This window comes from Emydura macquarii, unplaced genomic scaffold, assembly GCF_026122565.2.
Source record: "Emydura macquarii macquarii isolate MOO-44397 ecotype Brisbane River unplaced genomic scaffold, CSIRO-AGI_Emac_v2 contig_383, whole genome shotgun sequence".
NCBI lineage: Eukaryota > Metazoa > Chordata > Testudines > Chelidae > Emydura > Emydura macquarii.
The window spans coordinates 11,443,063-11,465,905 of record NW_027130520.1 but is presented as its reverse complement, the minus strand read 5'-3'; the positions used below and the strand labels follow the sequence as shown (position 1 = coordinate 11,465,905).

The 22,843-nt window shown below is 36.8% G+C and overlaps 1 protein-coding gene across 2 annotated transcripts in view; it reads left to right on the top strand.

Moving 5' to 3' along the window:
- Positions 1-22,843, top strand: part of ANGPT1 (angiopoietin 1) — a 349,961-nt gene that overhangs the window by 161,318 nt on the left and 165,800 nt on the right. The window contains exon 2 of one of the 2 annotated variants that reach the window (XM_067537390.1): positions 2,025-2,269. In XM_067537390.1, coding sequence (XP_067393491.1) covers positions 2,240-2,269 — 30 coding nt within the window. In that variant the 5' untranslated portion in view covers positions 2,025-2,239. Of the gene's footprint in view, positions 1-1,972; positions 2,270-22,843 lie in introns of those variants that run through there. The other variant, XM_067537389.1, reaches the window with a different exon arrangement.

Genomic DNA, 22,843 nt, shown 5'->3' with positions numbered 1-22,843 from the left:
AGTTTTGGGAATGGAGGGAAGTTCTTATTTTGCCAAAATTAACTGTAGTTTTAGTGCTTTTCTTTTCTTTTCTTTTCTTTTCTTTTTTCTTTTCTACATTCTGAATAGTCCTGTTTCATGCTACCCTCCCTCTCTCACTCCCCCTCTCTCTCTCAGATCATGAAGGTGTTATCATGCTCTGAATGTTTCCTTGTGTTCTCTCTCAGAAGAAATGTAAATTTCCTCCTAGCTCTAATGCATTGGCTCCTTTTCAGGCTAATGATGAAAGGTCAGGCTGAACTGAGTAAAAAGACTAAGTCCTTGTCTCTGAGTGGCAGTAGCTTCTTCAGGAACAGCAAAGAACTCTGACTAGCAGTTCCTGCAGCTTTGTTGGATCAAATTGGAATTCCTATAGAAATGTTTGTGACAGCCATGCCAGCACCAAAGGTGGAATCTTGCAGCCTTTATTGATGCAAATATTCTATTTTTGTTCATGTATACTGTCTTGGTGCTGCCAACAACATTACTGACATTAGTAAGACCTACCTCCATGAGTAAAGTTTGCAGAATTGGGTTCTAGAGAAGTTAACTGTGATTTATATAATTACACCAAATACTAGAGTTGTACCTGGATCCAAACTCCCTTGAAGTTTAGGAACTTTTAGATTGTTTCCAAATTTCATGTACTGGACCCATCTCTAGCAAACACCAAAGGCATTATTAATGCTTAAGATATAATTTTAAATAGTTACCACACTCTTTTTTCTAAGGAGGTCTCTATGAGGAAGTTTTACATAGAATCACAGAATCATAGATGTGTAGGACTGGAAGGGACCTCAATAGGTCTACTAGTCCAGTCCCCTGCACTCAAGGCAGGACTACATAATAATAAATAATATGATATAAGATATATAAGATAAAATAACATATAATGATGCCAATATAACTCATACAAACTTCCAGATTGATAGAAATATTTTGAATGAGACTTTTGATCACACAGTATACCAAATAACACCCTTACATATTCTGGCTAGCACATTCAACTATTATTTTTTTAATTAGACATATTATTCTATTAACTGAACATGTAGAAATACCGCCCTTCTAGCACATTCTGTGTAGCACATTCTGAATATTATTTGGCAGTTTTGATTTTACCATGTATTGAACAGAGAATCCCTGTAAACTATGCTCAAAAATGTAATTGTAAAAAAAAGCGTGCAGGGGGAGGGACTGTTAAATGTTCATATTTTCCATAAGTGTCATTCTTCTGACTTAGCATTCTATAACAGAACCATTCAAATATCTAGAGCTGAATATTTTTATTTTCAGAGCTCTGTATATTTACTGAGGGATTACAACAAACTTCTACACTTTATCTACATTTTAATAGGTCAGTGTGAACATAGGAAGTATATTAAGGTGGACTGCCCTACTTATTAAACCTAGTGAATTTGTCAAAATCAGTTATGTGCAATAGGAACCGGACAGCCATACATGATTGAAGTCATGCATCTAGCCAGTTTGTAAGATGATCCCTCTGTACTGAACCGTCAGCCATCCTTAGCATAGGGGCGCACTCATACACACATTCCTGTCAAGTCATCTTGTGAAAGGCAGCCTGCTTCCAGCTTGGCTTGAATGTGCAACCTTAATAAAACTCTCTGAGGTCTGAGAGAAAATAGCAGTTCTGCAGCAGATAGTGGAGGGGAAAGAGACTGGGATATGCATAGGCAGCTAACTAAGGGAAACTACATGCTGGACTGTAACAGAGAGGAAACAATAAATCTTAGCTACTATGCAATAAATATTTCTAATTTTAACTAAGGAAGCTATCATTATAGTGAAATAAAAACCATTTTAGCCAAAGCTGATATTTAAATACTTTTCTCCATCCTCTTTCCAAATTTTTTTTCCTATAAAATAAAGAACAAATTTAAAGACAGAGGTAAAAGTTTCTATAAGAGCACGAAAGGAAAGTAGTAATAACATGACAATTTTCCTTTCTTTTGCTTTCTTGGCTGCTCTTCTGGCTTACATAGGATGCAGTAACCAACGCCGGGGTCCAGAAAGCACTGGGAGAAGATACAACCGGATTCAGCATAGGCAGTGCACCTATACTTTCATTCTTCCAGAACAAGATGGGAACTGCCGTGAAAGCACGACAGACCAATACAACACAAATGCTCTTCAGAGAGATGCTCCTCACGTGGAACAGGATTTCTCTTCCCAGAAACTGCAACATCTGGAACATGTGATGGAAAATTACACGCAGTGGCTACAAAAAGTGAGTGTTTCCCTTTCAAATTCTTGTTGAACTGACTATTTATTTATTGTGCTTTCTTGGGCTCTTCACAGTTTGCATGTGTTTCTATGAGAACTGAGATAGCAAGGATTTGTCTATTTCTACTATATACATGGTGAGAAATGTGGCAGCTAGACCTCACCGTTCTTCGTGGGCTTGATTCTGGGAGCAAAACTTTTTCCACAATGCTGGAAGATGCATCTTTTTTTTTTTTTTTTTTTAAAGAGCTATATCCCAGGAGCCCATGCATGTTTTGAGAGCCAGAGTGTATAATAATCCTTCAGAGATGTCTAACGATGGCACACTTTTCATTAAGTATTCTTATAATCTCTATTTATAGTTCTGAGCTTCAGATCAGATGACATGAAGGATATACCTGGTACCCACAGCAAAAGTGTGCACTTTTAAAGACATACCAACAAGACTGCCTAAATGTGATTAATAATGTGAAGGCAATGTAATGAGAATATTATTATTTCCTCCAAAACAGATTGTTTTATTACTCCAGTCAGCTAATTAGAAAAAAGCAATTAATACAATATTTTAAAAAATAATCATCACAGTATGACTTTTCAAAATGTGTAGAATACATTTGACATGAAACATTTGACATGTTTTTATTGATATGTCTTTATGAAACAGCTAGTACTGAAGGAATCTCAGGAGCTTTTTTGAGTAATATAAAAATAAATAATTCTTACTGATTTGTGCTAAAAGTGTAAACTTTCAAATGAACTTTTTTGTATTTAAAAAAGCTTGGGCTTTGGTGCTACAAAGACATGCAGATGTCTAACTTTACTCATATGAGTAATCCCATTGACTTCAATAGAATTACTCATGTGAGTAAAGTTGCACTCGGAAGTTTTTGCAGGATCACCCCTATGGCTTGGCAATGAGAATTGGCAGTGAGTTATGATTCTGCACAACTGATAATTTCCATCAGAAACATATATTTTTCTCTGTATTCATGCACACACAAATATTACTGCTGTCCCTATGATCTGTTTAGTGTTACTTTGCCAACTCTCTGAAAATCATTCAGTGAAATACTTAATCAGCTTAAGAGTGCGCTAACAAAATTTTCTGTCTTTTGTATTCCGTTAGTTAAATGTTTAGCTGCAATAAGATTTCATATTTAGAACAAATACTGGATATACAATAAAAATGCATATTAATGTAATTGTTGACAACTGTATCATTTACAGTTCACATCCCTGACAGCCACTGCAGAAAAGATTTCATGCCATTTGTTTACAGTTCTGTAGTTAATTTGCTGATTTTCTGATTGATTTAGCTGTAGTTACTATATGTTTGGTGCTAATGATATGGGGATGATTATATGCAGTAAATACGTATGTTAAAGGAAAACACATATAACAAGATAAGCCCAGGTATGTATCCTTCACTTTTTATTTCAGTCTTTATTTAAACTGTACTTGGAGTGCTTTAGAAAGATGAAAGGTTGAAACTGAAGGTTGTCTCTTTCAGGAGTGTAAGAATTCTCATTCAGTTATATCACTGTATCTTTCAAAGCAAACTCTATGGAAAAGAGAAATGTTGTCTGTGTTCATGAACTCATGATTTTACTTGATCAACTGCCTGCTGAATCATGCTTAGGAGATTGTTACTTATTCTGCATTTGTCCACTAGGGACTGAACTAAGATCACTGTTTCACTCCTGAATTGAACAAGAATTAAAATGACTCGCCAGAGTTTTACAGTCTAAATTAGAGTTAGTACTCACAGTTCAGGGGGAGATAGGTAACCAATTAGATAGGCAGTGTAAACTTTACATTTGAGCTTTGTAGGCTTTGTCAATGATCAGAACTTGGGCTGCGGGCAAAACCTTCCCCACAGCTTACATGAAACTGGCATACAGCAGTAAGCTCTTATCTCCACGTGTCAGTTTTCTGCTACAATGAAAGGATCTGTTTCTCACCATGAAGGGGCATAACTCACAGACAGCAAAGGAATCTGACCTGACTACATTATTACAACTTTGAATATTAAATTTGCTGTGTTGCTGCTGTCATTGCAGGGCATTTCAGTAGTAACTTATCTCCCATTCAAAATAAGGAATATATAGAAAAGCTCAGTTCTACCTCCCCTATTGATTTTCCCCTTAATTTGTAATGTAAAATGTAGTTAATATACCATTTATCCAAAATTTTCTAATGCACCTGCCATGAACGTGGTAACTGAGAAATAATAGTAGTTATATGGCTATGACCCAAATCATGCAATTATAATCATTAGAAAATATATGTAGAACTCAGCATTTATATCTTGACTTATGTCGAAGAAATGTGTTCATTACCCTACAAAGTAATATATAACATTCATTAAAACTGCATATGGAGGCAAAATTTGTCAGAACAGTGTATTTTGTCATAGAACATACACAGAACATCAATTTGTTCACTTTGGAAGAGAGATTGACTAAGTTGATGCTTTTAGTTTAGTTAATCAATGATAAATGGATTTTGATCTTTTTTAAAAATTAGCTGATTTCTGAAAACAAAATAAATCTTAGAAAAACTTTCTTGAAACAAATTGCCAATTCAAATCTAGCTGAAAATGCCCTTTCTTGGAGAGCTGACTACAGGCAATTAAGTTTCAGCATTGTACAATGGAATTTACATATGTATTGTTAGTGTTACTCTGATTCATTGGCAATCCAAGGATGCAGAGATATGCTCACCATAGAAACTACCAAAAAAACAGCTTGGTAAACATTTTCAGGGGTTTTCCTAGAACTGTTTATTTTAATATTGGATAACTTTCCCCATTGTTTAAGCTTGGGTTTCATTTCTGCAATATGTTTATTTTAATAGTTGAAAACAGACAGAGCATCACATTTTTTTCTTACAGTAACTGGCTGGCATGCTTGGTATTGAACTGTTCAGTACTTAATGACAGGATTTAAATATTGTCAGAGAGGTCACATGAAATTTTATCTTGGCAATTTACTCAGGAATTATTTTTCATAGTCAACTAGTGTGAATTTATGGTATTGATGGAATATGAATACATTCAGAATGGCTGCAGATTTACATGTATGGAATCCATTTAGCATTAATTATACGAAATAATGGTAATAGCTGTAAAGTGGATGAAGCTTGGCATCATAAACAGTTTGTACTCCTTCTTTGTTCTCTCCCTTCCTTAAACAGTTAAAAAACTATTTTATAGTATGTTGAAACTGAATACTTGATTATTGTACGTTATCAGATTCTAACTCCAAATTATAACCTGGGATTTAAAGGTCAATCAGAATCTTTCTAACCTGCCAAGACCCAAATTCATGATTTTGTCTTTCTCTTGCAACTGTTGGTTAACACCACTAACACCTAAACCATGTGCAGGGAGCTTTATCTTTCATTCCTCCCATTTATTAGTGCTGTCATCAGCTGTAGTGGAGGCAATAGAGAACGCTGAATTTGGGTCCTGGCAGGTAAATAGCATAAGAAATAATCTGCAACTATTTTGTCTTGGTATGTATGCATTTATTCAAAATCTAGTCTATTTATTTAAAGTCTATCCTTACTGAATGCCTGGCCAGTTATTAGTACAAGGCACTTGCTGTCCTCACAACTCATCATCACATTTTGCAACAACTCCTGAGCAATGTGCTCTGATTTTAAGTGCCTTTCTGACAGTATAAAAGAAGGCTGGCTTTTAGGTGTGGCCTTATAGGACAAGTTGAGGAGAAGGTGAGCTTATTTGCAATTTATATGTGGCCAGATTACCTTTAAAGGGCTGCAGGTTCTAGGGCTGCCACCTATCCTGTTTTCCCAGGTAGCTTTTTTGTGGTAGCTGTCCTGAGAAATTAGTCCTGTTTTTTTGTACCTAAGAGGTGGCCATCATAAATGCAGCATGCTCCCCTCTGTCCCCATGCCCATTCTCCATGGCCATCAAGGTCCACCTTGGGAAGATGGAGTCATGGCTCCATCTGCTCTCTATCCCTCTCTGCTCTCCTTGGGGACTGCAAGTGATGTGATAATAATCCTGCACTTCCCTGAATGCAGGGACTGGAATTCTGCTTGGCCCTCCTATGGGCTACTCAAGAAGTGAAGCCTCTTCATACACACTGACCCTACCGTGCAGCCGTGCAAGGGCTAGTCAGAATCTAGCTCTAGGATTACAATGTCTTAAAAGATGGTATAATTCACTGAGAAATATGTGTACTACAGTGCAATGGCTATCTTAAATAGAAAGACAGAAATGCAAGTCATCACTACTGTTGTGACTTACGTATGAATTCCATTTTCTCAAGTGTCCACAAAGATTCCTGAGAGCCCTGGGATTGGCCATAGTTGAAGTCTTGAGCAAGTAAACAATACATTGTGTTTGTGGTTCTTCCATTGTACATTTTAAACGCTGTTCAAGTGTATTTGTATATGCTTCTGGCACTTAATGAAATCAAAAGATACTCCATTTAAACAAGGTTTCTACATTGTAGTAACACATTTACTTATGAGATTTTTCAGCACCCTTCTGTTTTCTGGTTTTTTGTTAATGTGAAACTTTTAAAAGGTAATCCTGGAATGTGCAAATGTAAGATTGCTTCCTGCAAAAGAGTACATTTTACTCACATGAGTAGGGATTCTACTTCAGTGGCATTATGCAGGTGAATAAAAGTTACTCATGTGCCTAATCATCTCTAATCATCTAAGGATCATCTCTTAAAAATTAAAAATTATCTAATCATCTCCTAAAAATCATATAAGGATCATCTCTTAAAAATTCTCAATTTTGGCTATTCCTGATGATGTGTGTCAACTACTAATTTTCACAGGAGCAAAGCATGCATTCATGGATAGATTCTGCCACCCTTAGTCATACTAAGTACTGTGTTACTAGGCACATAGGATGAAATCCTGACCCAACTGAAGTCAATGGCAAAATACCCATTGACTTCAATGAAGCCAGGATTTCACCTATAGTTCCACTGAAATCAGTAGGATTACTTGCATAGTAAGATACCACTTAGTGGAAGTAGAGGTTTAAGAATCTGGCCCTTAAAGACCAACAATTATCTGGAAACAAATCTGTTCTAAGCAATTTATGTGACCAAAAAAAACCTGGCCTTTTTACCCTTAAAAAATATATTTCTTGCATTCATATGCCTGCATTTTGTTAAGAGCTTTATTCATTCAAATTCCTGTAACCCTTAGAGATGCACGGAGGTACCCACAAGAAAAACATGGGACCTCAAACATGAAAACATCTGAGAACTGCTAAGTATTGGGGAGTCATATATTTAGCAATATTTGGGAAAAAAATAATAGAGTTCAAATCAATCTCACCTTTTTTGGCCATATTTTCTAGCAAATAACTCTTTAAGTTATTTAAGTTTAAGATAGAAAGCTTTGTCACACTGTGCAGTGTAACCTAAATTTATATATTTTCATTAATAACAGTAGAAGTTAGGAACTTTGGTAATAATAAAGCATTAAAACTATTGGTCATCTAAATTGTCTCAAAAAGGTCCCATCAACCTTCCCTCTGGTAGATCTTACCCGCTTTAGAGCACTGGTATATTTTAAAAATCATATAGAAATCTAACCTAAGGCCACAGGAGATTTCAGACACTCTAAGCACAGTTGCCACTGATTTCAGCACCAGCTTCAAACAGGCAGGACCTTTAACAGGCTTGTGTGCCTTGGAAGAAGGGCTAGTCCCTGTGGGAAAAGGAAAGGACTGCATATCAGCAGACTTCGTTTCCATTCCTGGTGGTTGTTGGCAAGTCACAGTCTGTAACCTCTTTGTGTTTCCCCCATCTGTAAAATGGATATAACGCTACTTCCCAACTTTCTAAGGGTGATAGGAGACTTAATTCATGAATGTTTGTAAGGCCTTTTGAGATCTTCAGGGATTATAATGCTATTAGCAATATGATTTATAATTATTATTTATTGAAAATGATCATTGGAGATTAGGAATGTTTTGGAGGGGAAAAATAATTAAAATAATGTTCACTGCAAACAAATACAAATTAAAATCTGTGGCTGATTCTGTAATGCTGAATCAGATTATCAATATGTTCCACAGGTAAACCTTGATTAAATGGCCTCTGGTTAACCAAAGGTGTATCCCTGCTGTCTCTGCAGGAGCAATCTTCAGCGCTCTGTAGACCTAACCCCTGGAGAACTGTTGCCTGATCCTTTTGCACAGCTTGTATATATTATGGGAGGGGAACAGGAACACAGTTTAGCATTGCAAAGTTTAGGAGCTCCACAGGTCTGGAACTGCCAATCTCTCGAACCCGCTACTCTCTGAAAGTTTTGAATGTACTTTAAAATCTTCAAATACTTGGGATTCACCTATATACTTTATCACAGAGTAAATCCAGGAGCACATTTAGTTAAGTTTGTAATATTAGCTACAAGATATACAATCCAGCATGGTTCGATGTTTTTTTCTGTGCTTCCAATATCATGCAACCAAAGTAAGATGCTAGTATATAAAAACAGATAGAAACTTCTTAAAATAACATCACAGTCTTTAGCAATGTCATGAACCTGGTCCTCAGGAGGAACAGCTTCATCTGATATAGGCAATTTTGGATTGAAAATCTTCCCAATGTGATGAGGTTTTCCCTCTTGTTCAAGGGTTAAGAGTTGATCAGGAAAAGGAAATTGAAATAGTATCACGTTTCTTAGGAGTTTTTCTGATGAAACATCTTGTATTTTAAGCAATGTTTTTCGTGTGTAACTTCATGTACATACTTTAGGAAGTATTATGAAATATCAGGGTGGTGTATATACAAGAGTGACGGGTTCATTAGTAATAAAATGCCATAGACAACTGTACATTTCCACCGCTGTACCATTTTTCATTCTTGTTATTGCATATGGATCAAACTTCGTTAACATAATGTTAGTCTTTTCAAAACAACCCATATTTTAAAAAGTGAACCAAGATGGCTGCTTCACAAAATGTATATTGTAAAATACATAATTGTGCTAGTAGTGGAGTCTCTTCTGTACACTTCAGTTGCATTAAAGGTAGCAATATCCTGAATAATCTGGATAGATATTTAATTCTAAATGTATTTATGAGAAGATGCTCTTAAGATATGGTGCAGAGTCAAATCTCATGTCAACATTTCATTTGTATTCATTATTTGTATGGCAGTACATCCTAGAGGCTCCAATCGTAGGCTTATCTATATGAGTTTATATGGTTTAACTAAAGGTGTGATTTTAAATTGATTTTAATAAGTTAAACTGGTAAAAAAAGGCTGCGTAGAAATTTATTCTGGTTTAAACCAGATATTCTTTTGGTTTATCTTAAGTCAATTAGGAATGACTTTAAGCCAAACCAAAAGAAGCCACTCCTAAACTGAAATTAGATGCACCAGTGGAGATGCACTGGTTCGACTAATCTAGTTTAGAAACTGAGTTAAATTAAACTGATGCAATTTTCTTGTGCACACAAGACCCAAGATTGGGGTCAGCAGGGAAAGATGCCCAAGCAGCATTATTGCACATTTATTTATATATACTTTGCCTCCTGAAAACAATTGAGAGAAGTTTATAAGTAGAGCTAGGAAAATTTTATTGACTGAAACATTTTTCATCAAAATATTCAGATTCGACAACACTGAAACATTTTGTTAATTTATTTTGTTTTGACATTAAAAAAACATTTTAAAAAAATGTTACTTTTTGTTAAAAAAAATTCCTTTTATTTTATTTTTAAACATAAATTTAAAAAAAAATTCTTGATATAAAATATTTTAAAATTTCCACCAAACAGAAAAATCCATTATTCACCCAGCTCTGCAAATGAAAAGTAGTGGGGAGTACCAGTATTCAAAGCTTTGGAGATACATAATTCAGACCCATTGCTTGTGGGCCTGTGACAAAGTGAAGGGAGAGAAAATGCAAGACATTCCACTGAGAAAAGGGGGCAGTGTTAGAAAACTCTGTGGATCAGTTTAAGTGGGAGGTGAGTGTTTTGGTAAGTCACTTTTCAGGTCTGTAACAATATCACCTAGTCAGCAGCTTCATGCCCCTCTCCCTTTCTTGTAAGGGCCAAAAATAAACCAAAAGTGCAAATCTGACAATACTTGAACTTTGAAAAAGTTCTGATGTAGATCCAAACTCCATGACTAGCCCGTGTTTAAATAACAGACTGAACCAAAACTCTGGAAGAACAGTCCCCTCACGTACCCCCCAGCATGCATGTATGCATGCGTGCATGTGCGCGCGCACGCACACACACACACACACACACACATACTTGAGCTTTGGGGGAAAAAATCTGGTTCTAAACTTCGTGGCTTAGCTTCAGCTCCACTTTTTATACAGGCTTGACTTCTATGAATCACTTGTCATCTTGGCACTGGTTCTTTGGCTCAAAGATGCAACAGAAGAGTTGTTAGTAAGATGAGACCTTTGCATTGAGTATATGCATTAATCCTATCTGTTCTAGTTCTCTGTCTATATTGCCTATAAATTAAAAGCATGCCTTTCATGTAGCCCTTTTCAAATTACAAATGGGAGCAGGTACTCAAATTCTTTATGGAAGAAATACTGAAACTTTGAGCTCTCCATTTCTTGGTGTACAGGTGTCCATTGAAGCTGTGCACATATCCCAAATGAACTAGATGCTGTGTACAACTTTTGTGATTTGTATCTTCTTTACAAACTAGAGCTCAAGACAATGCAAATGTGCATGCATTTCCTAAGGGTACTCAGCATAAATACTTTAAAATATTTTTCAGTATTTGTTTTTTAGTTCTTGGAATCAGACTTTGTCATATATCAGATTTTTTTACTGTCTTGTTTACAAATAATGGCCCAGGTGTACTTTCTGCAGGCCAGACTCATGGAAGGGAATGAAAATTCCTGAGTTTCAACTCACAGAATTGCCATCTGATCAGACATTCCATCAAAAGGTCGTGGTTAAAAAATTATCACCTTCCTTGTGGACTGAAGAGGGAACAATGCCTCAGGAGGTCATTGTAGAGCCTGGATAAGCACTATGGACCAGACTTGTAAAGGTATTTAGGTGCCTAGCTTAATCAATGGGAGTTAGGTGCTTAAATATCTTTAAAAATCTGTCTCTGTGTGCTCCCCAGGTCATAACAGCAAATCTGTGGAGCTGTGGAAGTGCAGTGGGAGATGTATGTGAAGAACTCACCAAGATATTTTGGTCCTTCCAGATAGCACGCTTTCTTTAAGACTTCAGTGAAATGGCAGCCCACTTTTATCTGAATGCTAAACAATTTTGAAAATCAGGCCCAGCAACAACTCTTCTATGTGCTCTGTGCTATTATGGGACCCACCACTGCCAAACCTCCATCATTGATTTCCTGTGTGAAAGAGTTTTTTCTTGTAAGATATTATCAGCATTATGGTAGAAGATGTATTTTCACAGGAGTTGAGGGGGATAACATTGTAGGATGCCCATTCTTCTAACAGAGTTTTCTTCTACCTACATCATAGCCCTGAACCTGCAGAGGGAATTTCCATGGGCTTCAGGAGGAAAGTGCGGATGCCTTTTCAAAGCAGACCCACTCTGGGAATAACGGCCAATTTCAATCAATCCTTACGTGATTCAGGGGACATGGTCTTCAGAGTGGAACTGGATTCTTTTCTCTCAACTAGCGCTTGCCCTAAATGGGTACATTTATCTGACTAATTTGAGATGTACTTTAAGTCTTAATCTTTAGGACATTTCAAATCCCAGGAACACTTTTTAAAAACTTACAAAAGTCATATGAATAATTTTGTTCAATCTCCAAAGCAGCTTTTTAATTTGCCCTTCAGGTTTGTGGGGGTGAGGGGTGGTATCTGTTTCCCCTTTGGTTCATGTTATTTATGAATGCTCTAAAATTGTCAGCCAATGTGTAGGAAAGTTATCTTCTTTCCTGAGATACCATGTCATCATTAAATACTGCCTTACCCAAAGTAGTATTAAAGAGCAGCTGTCTGTGGATATCAGTTCACTTTTAACAATGTAGAAATGGAGCAAAGCCTCTTGAATGAAGGCATTGATTACATTCCAATATAGTGAAAGCCTTTCATTTACTAGGAAACTATTCTTTTTCTAAGATGAGATATAAAATGGGGAAAGATCAAAGAAATTGCTGTTAAATTGTGATTCTAACGTTTTTAAAGGTTTATATGTCATTGAATGGATTTCTTGCAATTGGAGGAAACTTCAGCATAGGTTAAGTCACTTATAGCCTTTATTTAAACATTGATATTCAGTTTCCTATGTGGATAGCTCTGGATAGCTATAGCAGCAAACTTTTCTCTTATAAGTTAACTCTCATGCAAAGGTCTTTTGCAGTGGAAAAAAAAAGCTGCCTTACAAATCAATTAGTTGTTTTAAATTCTCTCATCAGCTCAATACTTGGGCAAGAGTGAAAGGAGATAAGCTAAATTAATAGATACCAAGCCAAAGTCTTCTAGCAATGTATCGTTTTGGCCAAAAGGTTTAAACCTAGTAGCCCAGAGTTACGCTCTTGTAAGCAAGACTTTCAAAAGTGAGTAGTGGTTCTGAGTGCTTCAGTTTCTGAATGTCCAATTTGAGACCTTTTAAAAGTATTTGATTTTTGAGAGGGCAGGTGCACATATTTTTTGAAAATGAGGCCTTCTAAGGTATCTACGTTGAGGCATGAAAATCACTAACTGCTTTTGAAAAACATGGCTTTATTTAAACACCTAAATAAAAGTGGCTTGATTTTCTGAAGAGTTAGGCAGCTATCAAATCCCACAGACGTCAATGGGAGCTGCAAGTGCCTTTGAAAATCAAGCTACTTTGACCTTTGTGTTGGTGCCCACAAGTGAATTTAGACAGGTTTGAAAATGTTGGCTTTTTGTAAAGAATTTTTCTACCATTGTCTGTTAATTGCTGAGTCCATTTATGTGAGAGATCATGAATACTGCACATTACTGGGCCAATTCAGCACAAAATTCCTGTGGCCTTCTGGGCCACTTAAGCCACAGCTGGCCAGCCGATTCAAGGGCAACCTCCCGCACACAATGCCCTCAATAGGAAGTTGAGAAAGGAGCTCCTTGGAGGGGAAGAGAGCCCAAACAAATGACCTCATCCTCTCTGTATTAAAACCTTTCCTTTCTGTTCCTTGTGCGGGAACTGCATGTCCCATAGGAGTTTCTACAGCCCTAGGGTCATTAGCCTCTGTGTGGCTTACTAGTGTGGAGAAGAATGAGAAGGAGCCATCTACTGTTCCCACATAACTGATCTACTGTTAAGGGAAAAGGTGTTTCCTCCATCAATGATCTTCTAAAGAGGCTTCCCAGTGTTCAATTTTCTTCATCGCTTTGGCCCTCATCTTTACAGCCGTCAGCCAAGAAGATCTCAATTCAGGCTGTAGCCCTTCAGATTTCTTCTCTGAATGAGACAGACAGACAGATAGCAGGATGGGGCGGGGAGGGGATCATTTCTCATGTTTAGAATTTTGGAAGACTTGCTGAACATATGTTCTAAGTTCCCCTCATGTTATTCCAATGATGCCAGTAGAAGGAAGTAATAAGGGACTATATAACACCATTTCAAGCATTATATGGCTGCTACTGAATGGGTAGGATGCTTACCTAGAAAGCTGTATGAAAATGTTCACAGTGTCACTTGGTAAATTTTCATGGTTTGAGGATTTTCTTGCATTTCATTGCAAAGGTGAAAATTCTCCTGTAAACCTATATATTAGGTCTTTCAGGCAACAAGGTAGGTTAAATACAGGTGACACAACAATATTTTCTTGGTCTAATACAAGTGGCTAAGGCTGCCATCTAGAGATATTCACCCAATGCAGTCTAGGAAAATAAATCAAGAGTCAGCCTTATAAATTTGGTACTTCCTAATTCCACCAGCTATGAAAGATGATACATTCCCAAAACTGGGACACAATGAAGGATGCGCCACTTTCTCAAATGATTTGGTGTTTGCCTAGAGCAAAAGGACAAGCAATATCTAACCATCTGTACCATTGGAGCACATGATGAGTGTCCAGTCTTCTTTAGGATCCTGCCTGGTATTATTCTTTTTTTACATTTATGCCGAGGTAGTACCTTAAGGCCTCAACCAATTACGGCCCAAGTGCACTAGGCACTGTACAAATATATAATAAATCATAGTCTTTGCCTCAAAGAGCTTACAGTCTAAAAGACAAGATGTAAAGGGCAGATATGGCATACAAACTGGCCAGAGTTTGTTTGTGAAGATTCCAAGATTCCAAGGCCAGAAGGTACCATTGTGATCATTTCATCTGACTTCCTCTGAAACACAGACCATAGAACTTCCCAAAAATAATTCCTAGAGCAGCATATCTTTTAGAAAACATCCAATCTTGATTAAAAAATGACTGGGATGGAAAATCCACCACAAACTTTGGTAAATTGTTCCAATGGGACAACAAGTAGATACAATACATTGTAAGAAAATCTTAGCTAGTCAGTGGTAAAGATTGCAGCTCCCCACCTGCCTGCCCTTTATCAGGTTGTACTTTTCTTTAGTGTATGTATTATGGCACAGATGAGTTTGAGGAATTACTTGAATAAGGACAAGGTGGTGGCTTTATGGAGTTTGACTGGGAGCTTTTCCTATTCGTAAAGGGCAGAATGGGAGAAATTGTGAATGTTTCTCAGAGATGTGGAGAATCAGGTAATCTAGGCTGGCATCACTGGCAAATCAAAGGCAGGAGATGACCTTGTGATAAGATAATAGGTTGGACTGGTAGGAAGGGACTACTAAAGTAAAGACAAGGAGCTTGTGGTTGATGTATCGAAAGAGGGGAAGCCAATGGAAGGACTTATGAATTGGTGAAAGTTGTTGCTGTGATTTATTTCCTAAATTTGTTTTCTGCCTGACTGACTACCCCCGTTTATGGTATAAGGAAATAAAATGGGCACAGAGTAGATCTAAAGTGTGGTAAAAGGATCTGGTGTGCAGTGACAGAAGAGTTGGAGCAAAGTGTTCAGGTGTGTAACAGGACAGTCCCAGTGTCTGTCTCACTCTGCTCCTGCAGGAATACAGATAGAGGTCATTTACTGGCTGAGTAGTTTTACAAATGCTCTAGTAGCTCCAAATCTGAGCAGGGCTATAGTCCATTTAAAAAGAAAATCAGGAAATGTTGGGAACTTTTTTCTCAGAGATAGAACCATTTTGGATAAAAATAGACCAGTTTTTCAGCAAAAAGAGCATGTTTCCAAGTGAAAATATTCAGGGGGCAAAGTTGTCTTTGCAGTGAATACATATATATATATATGTATGTGTATGTTTTCAATGAGAAAAATTGCCATTCTTCCAAATTTCTTGAAAAGCCAGAGATTGAGGAGCAAAATCCTTCAGAATAAAATGATGAGCATTTCACATTTAATTATATGAAAAAAATTCACAGCTTTAGTACTGCTATAATGTTCCCCTCATCAAGATAAAGAACACCATTTGCGATAGCACATAATTAGCGGACTGTTAATAAGTTTATTGCTGATAACCAAGCCTGTCGCTGCCCCATGTGATATTGCTTCTCTGTGCACTTCCTGTTAAACTAATGATATCTAGACAAGTCAAAATTCAGTTCTGTTTTATTACAAGTATTTGAACTCTAAGTGAAGAGATTATTTAGCAATGACCTTCCATAGGTTGTCGAGACCAGCCAGCAGCTATAAGAGATGCATTTGGGCTGAATAGAGCTCCTTCCATTTTTTTGTTTGTTTTCATATGTGGGTTCAATGCTTCAAGGTGCCAGGTGCCTTCTATTGAGTGGAGGATGCTTAGCACTTTGCAGAAGTCAACTTGGAGGATTGGTCGATATATAACAGATTGTTTACAGTACTTGTATGGGATAGCAATTATACCTCACTATAATAAGACTTCAAATTGTTAAGTATCATTACCAGTGAGAAACATTTCAATGTTGCTGAGTTTTTATTGGGGTTGACTTGAGGGAAATTGCTCTCATTCTCTAATGAAACACACAGCTAGTTACACTTCTGGAGGGTTCCACAAGTATCTGGTGTTTAGATCCCCTGACATCAGTGGGTTTAGAGGGTCACACCCAAGGCCAGTTCTGCAACAGTATCTGGTGTCATACGCCCAACAGAATAATGCCAAAGCATTTCAATGAGTCAAAATCCATGGAATTTCAGTTCCTTACATAATCCACGTAGGAGTTAATTTGACCCTAAATATCTGTACTCCTAATGCGTTCCAACCGCGTTGGTACATATTGTTCTTACCGCTTTGCCTCTAAGAACTGTTTTCAAGGAGGTTTGTTTTCTACCCATTCCGTGGATACTTTTTAAAACACAACATGTGCCAAGATAAAAAGAGCTGTAAAACTTAACACTGACAGAAATTAAGGAATTGCTGTGAAATCCAAATCTTGACAGCTAGGATACTTTATTGTATTCGTTCAACCAGCCATCCAAAAAAAAAAAAAAAAAAAAAGGCAGCTATTACCTTATAAACTTTTTTGTAAACTTTAAGCATTTTTTCCCCTTCACTGCAACCCTTCCTCCCCCAAATTAAAACAACTGTATTGTGATTTCTAGAATGAGAATGTATGTTCCTAGATTCAGTATTGCAAATAAACACTTTGCACTCCCACGCATCTTGGAAACATTTAGTAGCTTGGCCCTCTGACTCTCTGGGGTATTTCACAAAAACAGAATTGAGAAAGACTGAAAATGTCTTTGTCACTGTGGTACTAACATAATAACACGACATTCATGTTTAAGAAATTATAAAAAGTATGGTCAATTTTTCATAGTTTTCAAAGGGTACTTTACCATTGTCATTCACTATATTGCTTCCAAAAATCACACTAAAGATATGAAATTCATAAATGAAAGTCTTTGGTCCTGAGTTACTAAAGTTTTCTTTGTTCTTTTATCCTCAGAGCAGTAAGTTAACATGCTGAGAAATTAGAAATATGGTTTAGAACAAATTTCCTATTTTTATTCCTGCTAAGCTCCAAGCTGGATTTCCTCAGTCTTAGATATGGCAGTGTGGTTTTGAATGTTGTCATGTTTTCACTCCCACTGTAAAATAGTTCTGGAAGGGTATCAGAAAGTTGCAGTGAGACTATTTTTAGAATATTATTTGCATTGCAGTACAAGCTTTTTATTGTGCAGACCGCTTTCCATCATAAATCAGAATTACTTTTTGTGCATGCATAACAGAAAGGTAGTTGCTTTTGGGTTTATTCTAAAACTTTTAATAATACTGGTACTTTATAAGGTGTTCCTACTGGGAATGCTTTTGAGAACCTTAACAAAAAAGTACAACTAGAAAAAAAGAATGTCTTTTATGGCTCCAAACCAAATCTTAGATCCAATCTAAAAATCAATAACTTATCGTCCTTAAATAACCCTCCCTACACAGACTTACAAACTGAAAAGGAAATAAAAATGTCTTAAGTTTCACCAAGAAGGATGACACTGGCAAACCCTGGTGTATTTAGGGCCTGATCCTGCTCGCAATGAATCTGCGGCAAAACTCTTCTTGACTTCAGTGATGCAAGATCTAGACCATAAGAGAGAAGCATTCCAAAATTGCAGACCTTCAACAAAGATGATCCTACGTCCCTTGCTTTCTGGAGTGTATCATGGGATGGCAAGTAATGCCAATACTACTATTTTTCCAGTGTTGTCCCTTTAAACCCAGGTCCTTTAAAATTTCTCTATCCTATATTAAAGGAATATCTTGTTGTTGGAATTTAGTGCTATTCAGATTAATCTACAGTACAGGATAGGAAATCCTGGTAGTCAGGAGGAATTTGGAGATTCAGTTCAGATACCCATCCAAAATACCCTATCCCTCCTTGGTCTTGAAAATGTGCTGCATTTCTCATGAAAACAATCTTTCTTTAGAGATTTTCAGTATTTCCTCATTTCAGTCAACTTTGCTTGTTATCTTTTCAGTATTTCTGTTTCCAGTCCCAGAAAACTCAGGGAGAGCTGAGATTGTAATCCTATTATAGATGTGGTCCATACTGCCAGCTGCCCACCATACTGCAGTGAAGGTTCCCTTTCTACAGGGTCCTCAAGTGCTTCAGATGTCTGGAGCCTGAATGGTGGAGTCCAGCTGATAGAGAAGGCAAAAGGGCTGCACATTCAAAATGGTGTCTGCAGCTTGGTAAAGGTACATACAGAGAGTTCATAATCTCATACAGAATTAATAAATGATACAGACAGATCCCCCAAATTGTCACAAATGCACATAAAATGAATCAGAACCTTTTCAACCTGATAAAGTTTGGATACCATTTGGTTTGAGATTTTACAGAAGATTTATGTTGGTTCTTATTGTACCTGGGCTTGTTTGGCCTCTCATGCAAAAGCTGGGCAGAAAATGTTTGTTTTTTTCCTTCTAAAATATTCTGAACAAAACATTTGTTATCGGTGAATTTTTTCACAGAAAATGCTGACTGAATATTTTCAGCACAAATTTTCAGCAGCATAGGAGATGTAATCTGGCCAGAGAGCCTGCCACCTAGAGAAGAATGGGGACACGAGTCATTCAAATTACATTACAGTTCCCATGAGGCACCAGGGCAACATTCTGAATAAGAAATGTTAGGGTTCTCAGACAAAGTTCTTGGTTTTTAGGAAGATTCAAAAGCAAACATCTCTCATGGGAATTTTCATTTTGTTGAAAACCCAATTTTCCATGAACACAAAAATGTTTCTACAGAAAAAATGCCTATGTAGATGAATTGACAATAACAGACGTGTATCGTACAATGTATCGTACTAGGCTAATTGAGATTTTAAAGAGGGATGCACTGTATTGCTTAGTACTTGGGCTCATTTTCCTGCTTTTTAGCTGGGAGTGTTTGCCTCTATGTAGGTCTTTTGAGAGAGAAATATGCATGTGGAATGTTGTTGATATAGAAAAGATTATGCAAACTATCCCTATTGAACTAAAGGCATCCAGTTCAGAGAGAACTATTTGTAACTTTTCATCCATTGCCCTGGTTTTTGTTTTCATTAAGAAAAATATTCTTTAGCTGACTTATTTAGCTCATGTTAAAGGGAGAAACGCGCCAGACTGCATAAGAAAAAGCTCTCCTAACAGTGTTGGTGAAATAAACATGTAGATGAATGATGAGCGTACACAGATATGTTACAGCTCTGTTCAGTGCTGTGCTAAAAATGCCTATTTGGATGTGCTAGAAAACATCTGAATACTAAGGGCTGTATTCTGAATGAAATTACATTGGTATGAGTCTGGAAAACTATATTAACATAAGCAGAGATTCTCAGTGTTTACACCAGTATAATTCAGATTGGAACAGATTTGGTCTGGTAACTCCAGGATGAACAGCAATGAATATCATCTTTCTGGCATCTTCTTCATATAAAAACATCTCTTTTAATGCTTCATTCCAATCACAAAGCCATGCATATTTTGCCTCTCTGTTTCCACACTGCAAAAATGTTGACAAAAGAGCCTAATGTGGGGGAGGCTTTCAAGCCAGAGACAAACATAAAGATGAAAAGAATCACTTGTGCAGAATGATTCTTCCAACTAATGATCCCTCTTAGTGCTCAGATTTTTAATTGTTCTTGTTTTTCATTTTGTGTTATCCTTGCTCACAGGAAAGAGAACTCAGGTGCTTCCCAATAGTTTCTGAGGTTCTTTAATGGACATAATGTCTTTTTGCAAAATGTCTGCTTGGCAAAAGTGGCATCTTCCAAACAAAGCCTATCCATTAGTACCTTCCTTTGGGATTTTCTTTGGCAAAATGTTTGCCCAGTCATAAAATTATAATCCCATAAAATAATCTAGTCTCTTGAAGCAAATAATTTAGTATTTTCCTATTTTCTTGAATTTCACACCAAGGATGCAAGGTCAGAGTTAAACCATTTACACACCACAATTCAGAAGAATTCAATAATGTACATTAAACACAACATGTGGGAAAGCATGAGCACCGCTGCTGCTAATACTGGTGATTTGAAATCACAATAACAATTTTAAGGATTTTACCCTAGTACAAATATATAGAATTATAGCCACATTTTGAAATTAAATATGGTAGGAAAAAGATTAGACTGTGTCTCAAATTAAAAATAAGAATTTACTCGTACTTTCTATATAATTAAAATACAAGAGGTGAAATATTGAAGTCGAAGGCGGCTTTGACAATTTCCTAGGGTTTGCCTATTTACTTCCTGGCTTTTCAAAAGAAGTAGTGCTCATGCCTCTCTCTCAATACATGTGCATTATGCAACTCTGTTTACTTATAATGGCAGTTCTGAACTCACACTGAAATTTTATCATTATTGTCTTATATTCAGTTAGCAAGTTTTAATGATAGCCAGAGTACTTTATACATATATAGAATTTTGCCATCTAGGATCTCAACACTTTTTGCAAACACTAATGAATTAAGTTCCTGTCAGATAAGTATTTTATTGCTCCCCATTTTCCAGCCAGAACCACTTCGGCACAGAGAGGCTAGTTAACTTGTCCAAGGTCGCACAAGATATTCGTAGTGCAGCCAGGAATAAAATCTAGAAAATTGACATCCAATTTCAGGGCCTTAGGTATAAAGTTCATTTTCTGTCCCGTTTAGCATTTAAAATCTTTTCCTGAACTGAAAATATTTTATTGTATTTTATTTTATTGTATAACAATCCATTGCTTACTATCACTGTGGAGTACATACAAAATCATGTATTAGGTTAATTTAATATTAGATTAATCAGGTTTAATTCTTAAATTTTTAAAATGGACGGTAAAACCTGGAAGTTGTTGACAATACTTTACAATATGCTATATAATTTATTGGCAATGAAATTTCACTCAACTGTGGTTATATGTGGTGACAGATAAAAAATAGAGAATTTGCAACCTCACACAAATCACACTTAGAGTTTATCCAAATGATTCATAAAATTAAGAGACTCACTGTAATGTAACCTAAAAGATGTATAATATAGCTCTATTTAATCACCTCTGAGAAAATTACATAGTTCAGCTGCATTTTTACAGTTATAATTAGTTTTTTTTTTAAGTTGCACTGGTTTTAGTTTCAGAGGAGTAGCCATGTTAGTCTATAAATAGCAAAAACAACGAGAGTCCTGTAGCACTTTAAAGACTAACAAATTTAATTTTTGCAGGCATAAGCTATCATGGGCTGTAACCCACTTCGTCAGACGTTTTAGTTTGAGACTGTTTAAAGAAGACCCCATCGGGTCAAAAAGCTTGAAATGTGTGAGGTGAAAAACAATACAGAGCGTGACATTCAGAGATGCTGAGCACCCACAGCTTCTGCAACTTCAGCTGAAATATTGGGTGTTCTGCACTTCAGAAAATCAGGAACATAGGCTTCAATTTTCAGATGTAACTAGTGATTTTTGCATGTCCTACTTTAGATGCCTTAAAGGAGCCTGGCTAGCACAGAGTAGGTACTGAGCACTTTCTGAAAATAAGGCCTTCAAAGGAGTCTCAACTTGAGTACCCAAAAACGAAGGCACTCAAATCACAAGTCACTTTAAAAAATGTAGGCCATAGTGCAAATCTTGCAACTGAGTGGGTTTACTTATGCCTGTTAAGTTTTATAACTTGGTTCCCAATTTTTAAAAAATGTATACATGTGTATGAAAAACTGTTTTTTAAAAATGAATGTTGGACATAATTTTCAGAACCTATATTCCCCTCCGTTGAACACTGCAGAGTGGGGCAGCAAACATATGCTAATTGTGGAGACTGGGCCAGGAAGTTTTTATAGAACACAAGGGTAGCTACCCCAGTGCCTCCACAAAACTGAATTCATACATTTTCTTTTGCCTGCTTCCCATCTATGGGAAGGGTTGATGCAAGCATTGAGTAGGGACAATAAACTTTGCACAGTCTGTGGATCTACAGACATATGTCCCCATTCATAGGTCCCAGTTTCTCAAATTGGAGACAGTCCAGAGGAGAGCAACAGAAATGATTAAAGATCTAGAAAATATGACCTATGAGGAAAGATTGAAAAAACTGGGTTTGTTTAGTTTGGAGAAGAGAAGACTAGGAGGGGACATGACAACAGCTTTCAAATACATAAAAAATTGTTACAAGGAGGAAGGTGAAAAATTATTTTCATTAACCTTTGAGGATAGGAGAAGAAGCAATGGGCTTAAATTGCAGCAAGAGAGGTTTAGGCTGGACATTAGGAAAAGCTTTTTAACTGTCAGGATAGTTAAGCACTGGAATAAAATTGCCTAGGGAGGTTGTGGAATCTCTATCACTGAAGGTTTTTAAGAATAGGTTAGACAAACACCTGTCAGGAATGGTCTAGTTTTTACTTAGTCCTGCTTTGATTTCAGGAGACTGGACTAGAAGACCTACTGACATTCCTTACAATCCTACACTTCTATAATTCTCTTCCTACAGCGTAGGTCCTTTAGGAACCATTTTGCTATTAGGATCCCTGTTCATCTTTGCTCAAAGGCTCCCTCCCTGAATGGTGCAAGCATGCAGAGACCATTATTTAAGCTACAATAACTTCCCCGTGAATATACAATTTGCTATTTACCTGTTCCCCTAGGGAGTTGCCTTGGAGAACAGCTACTTCCCTGG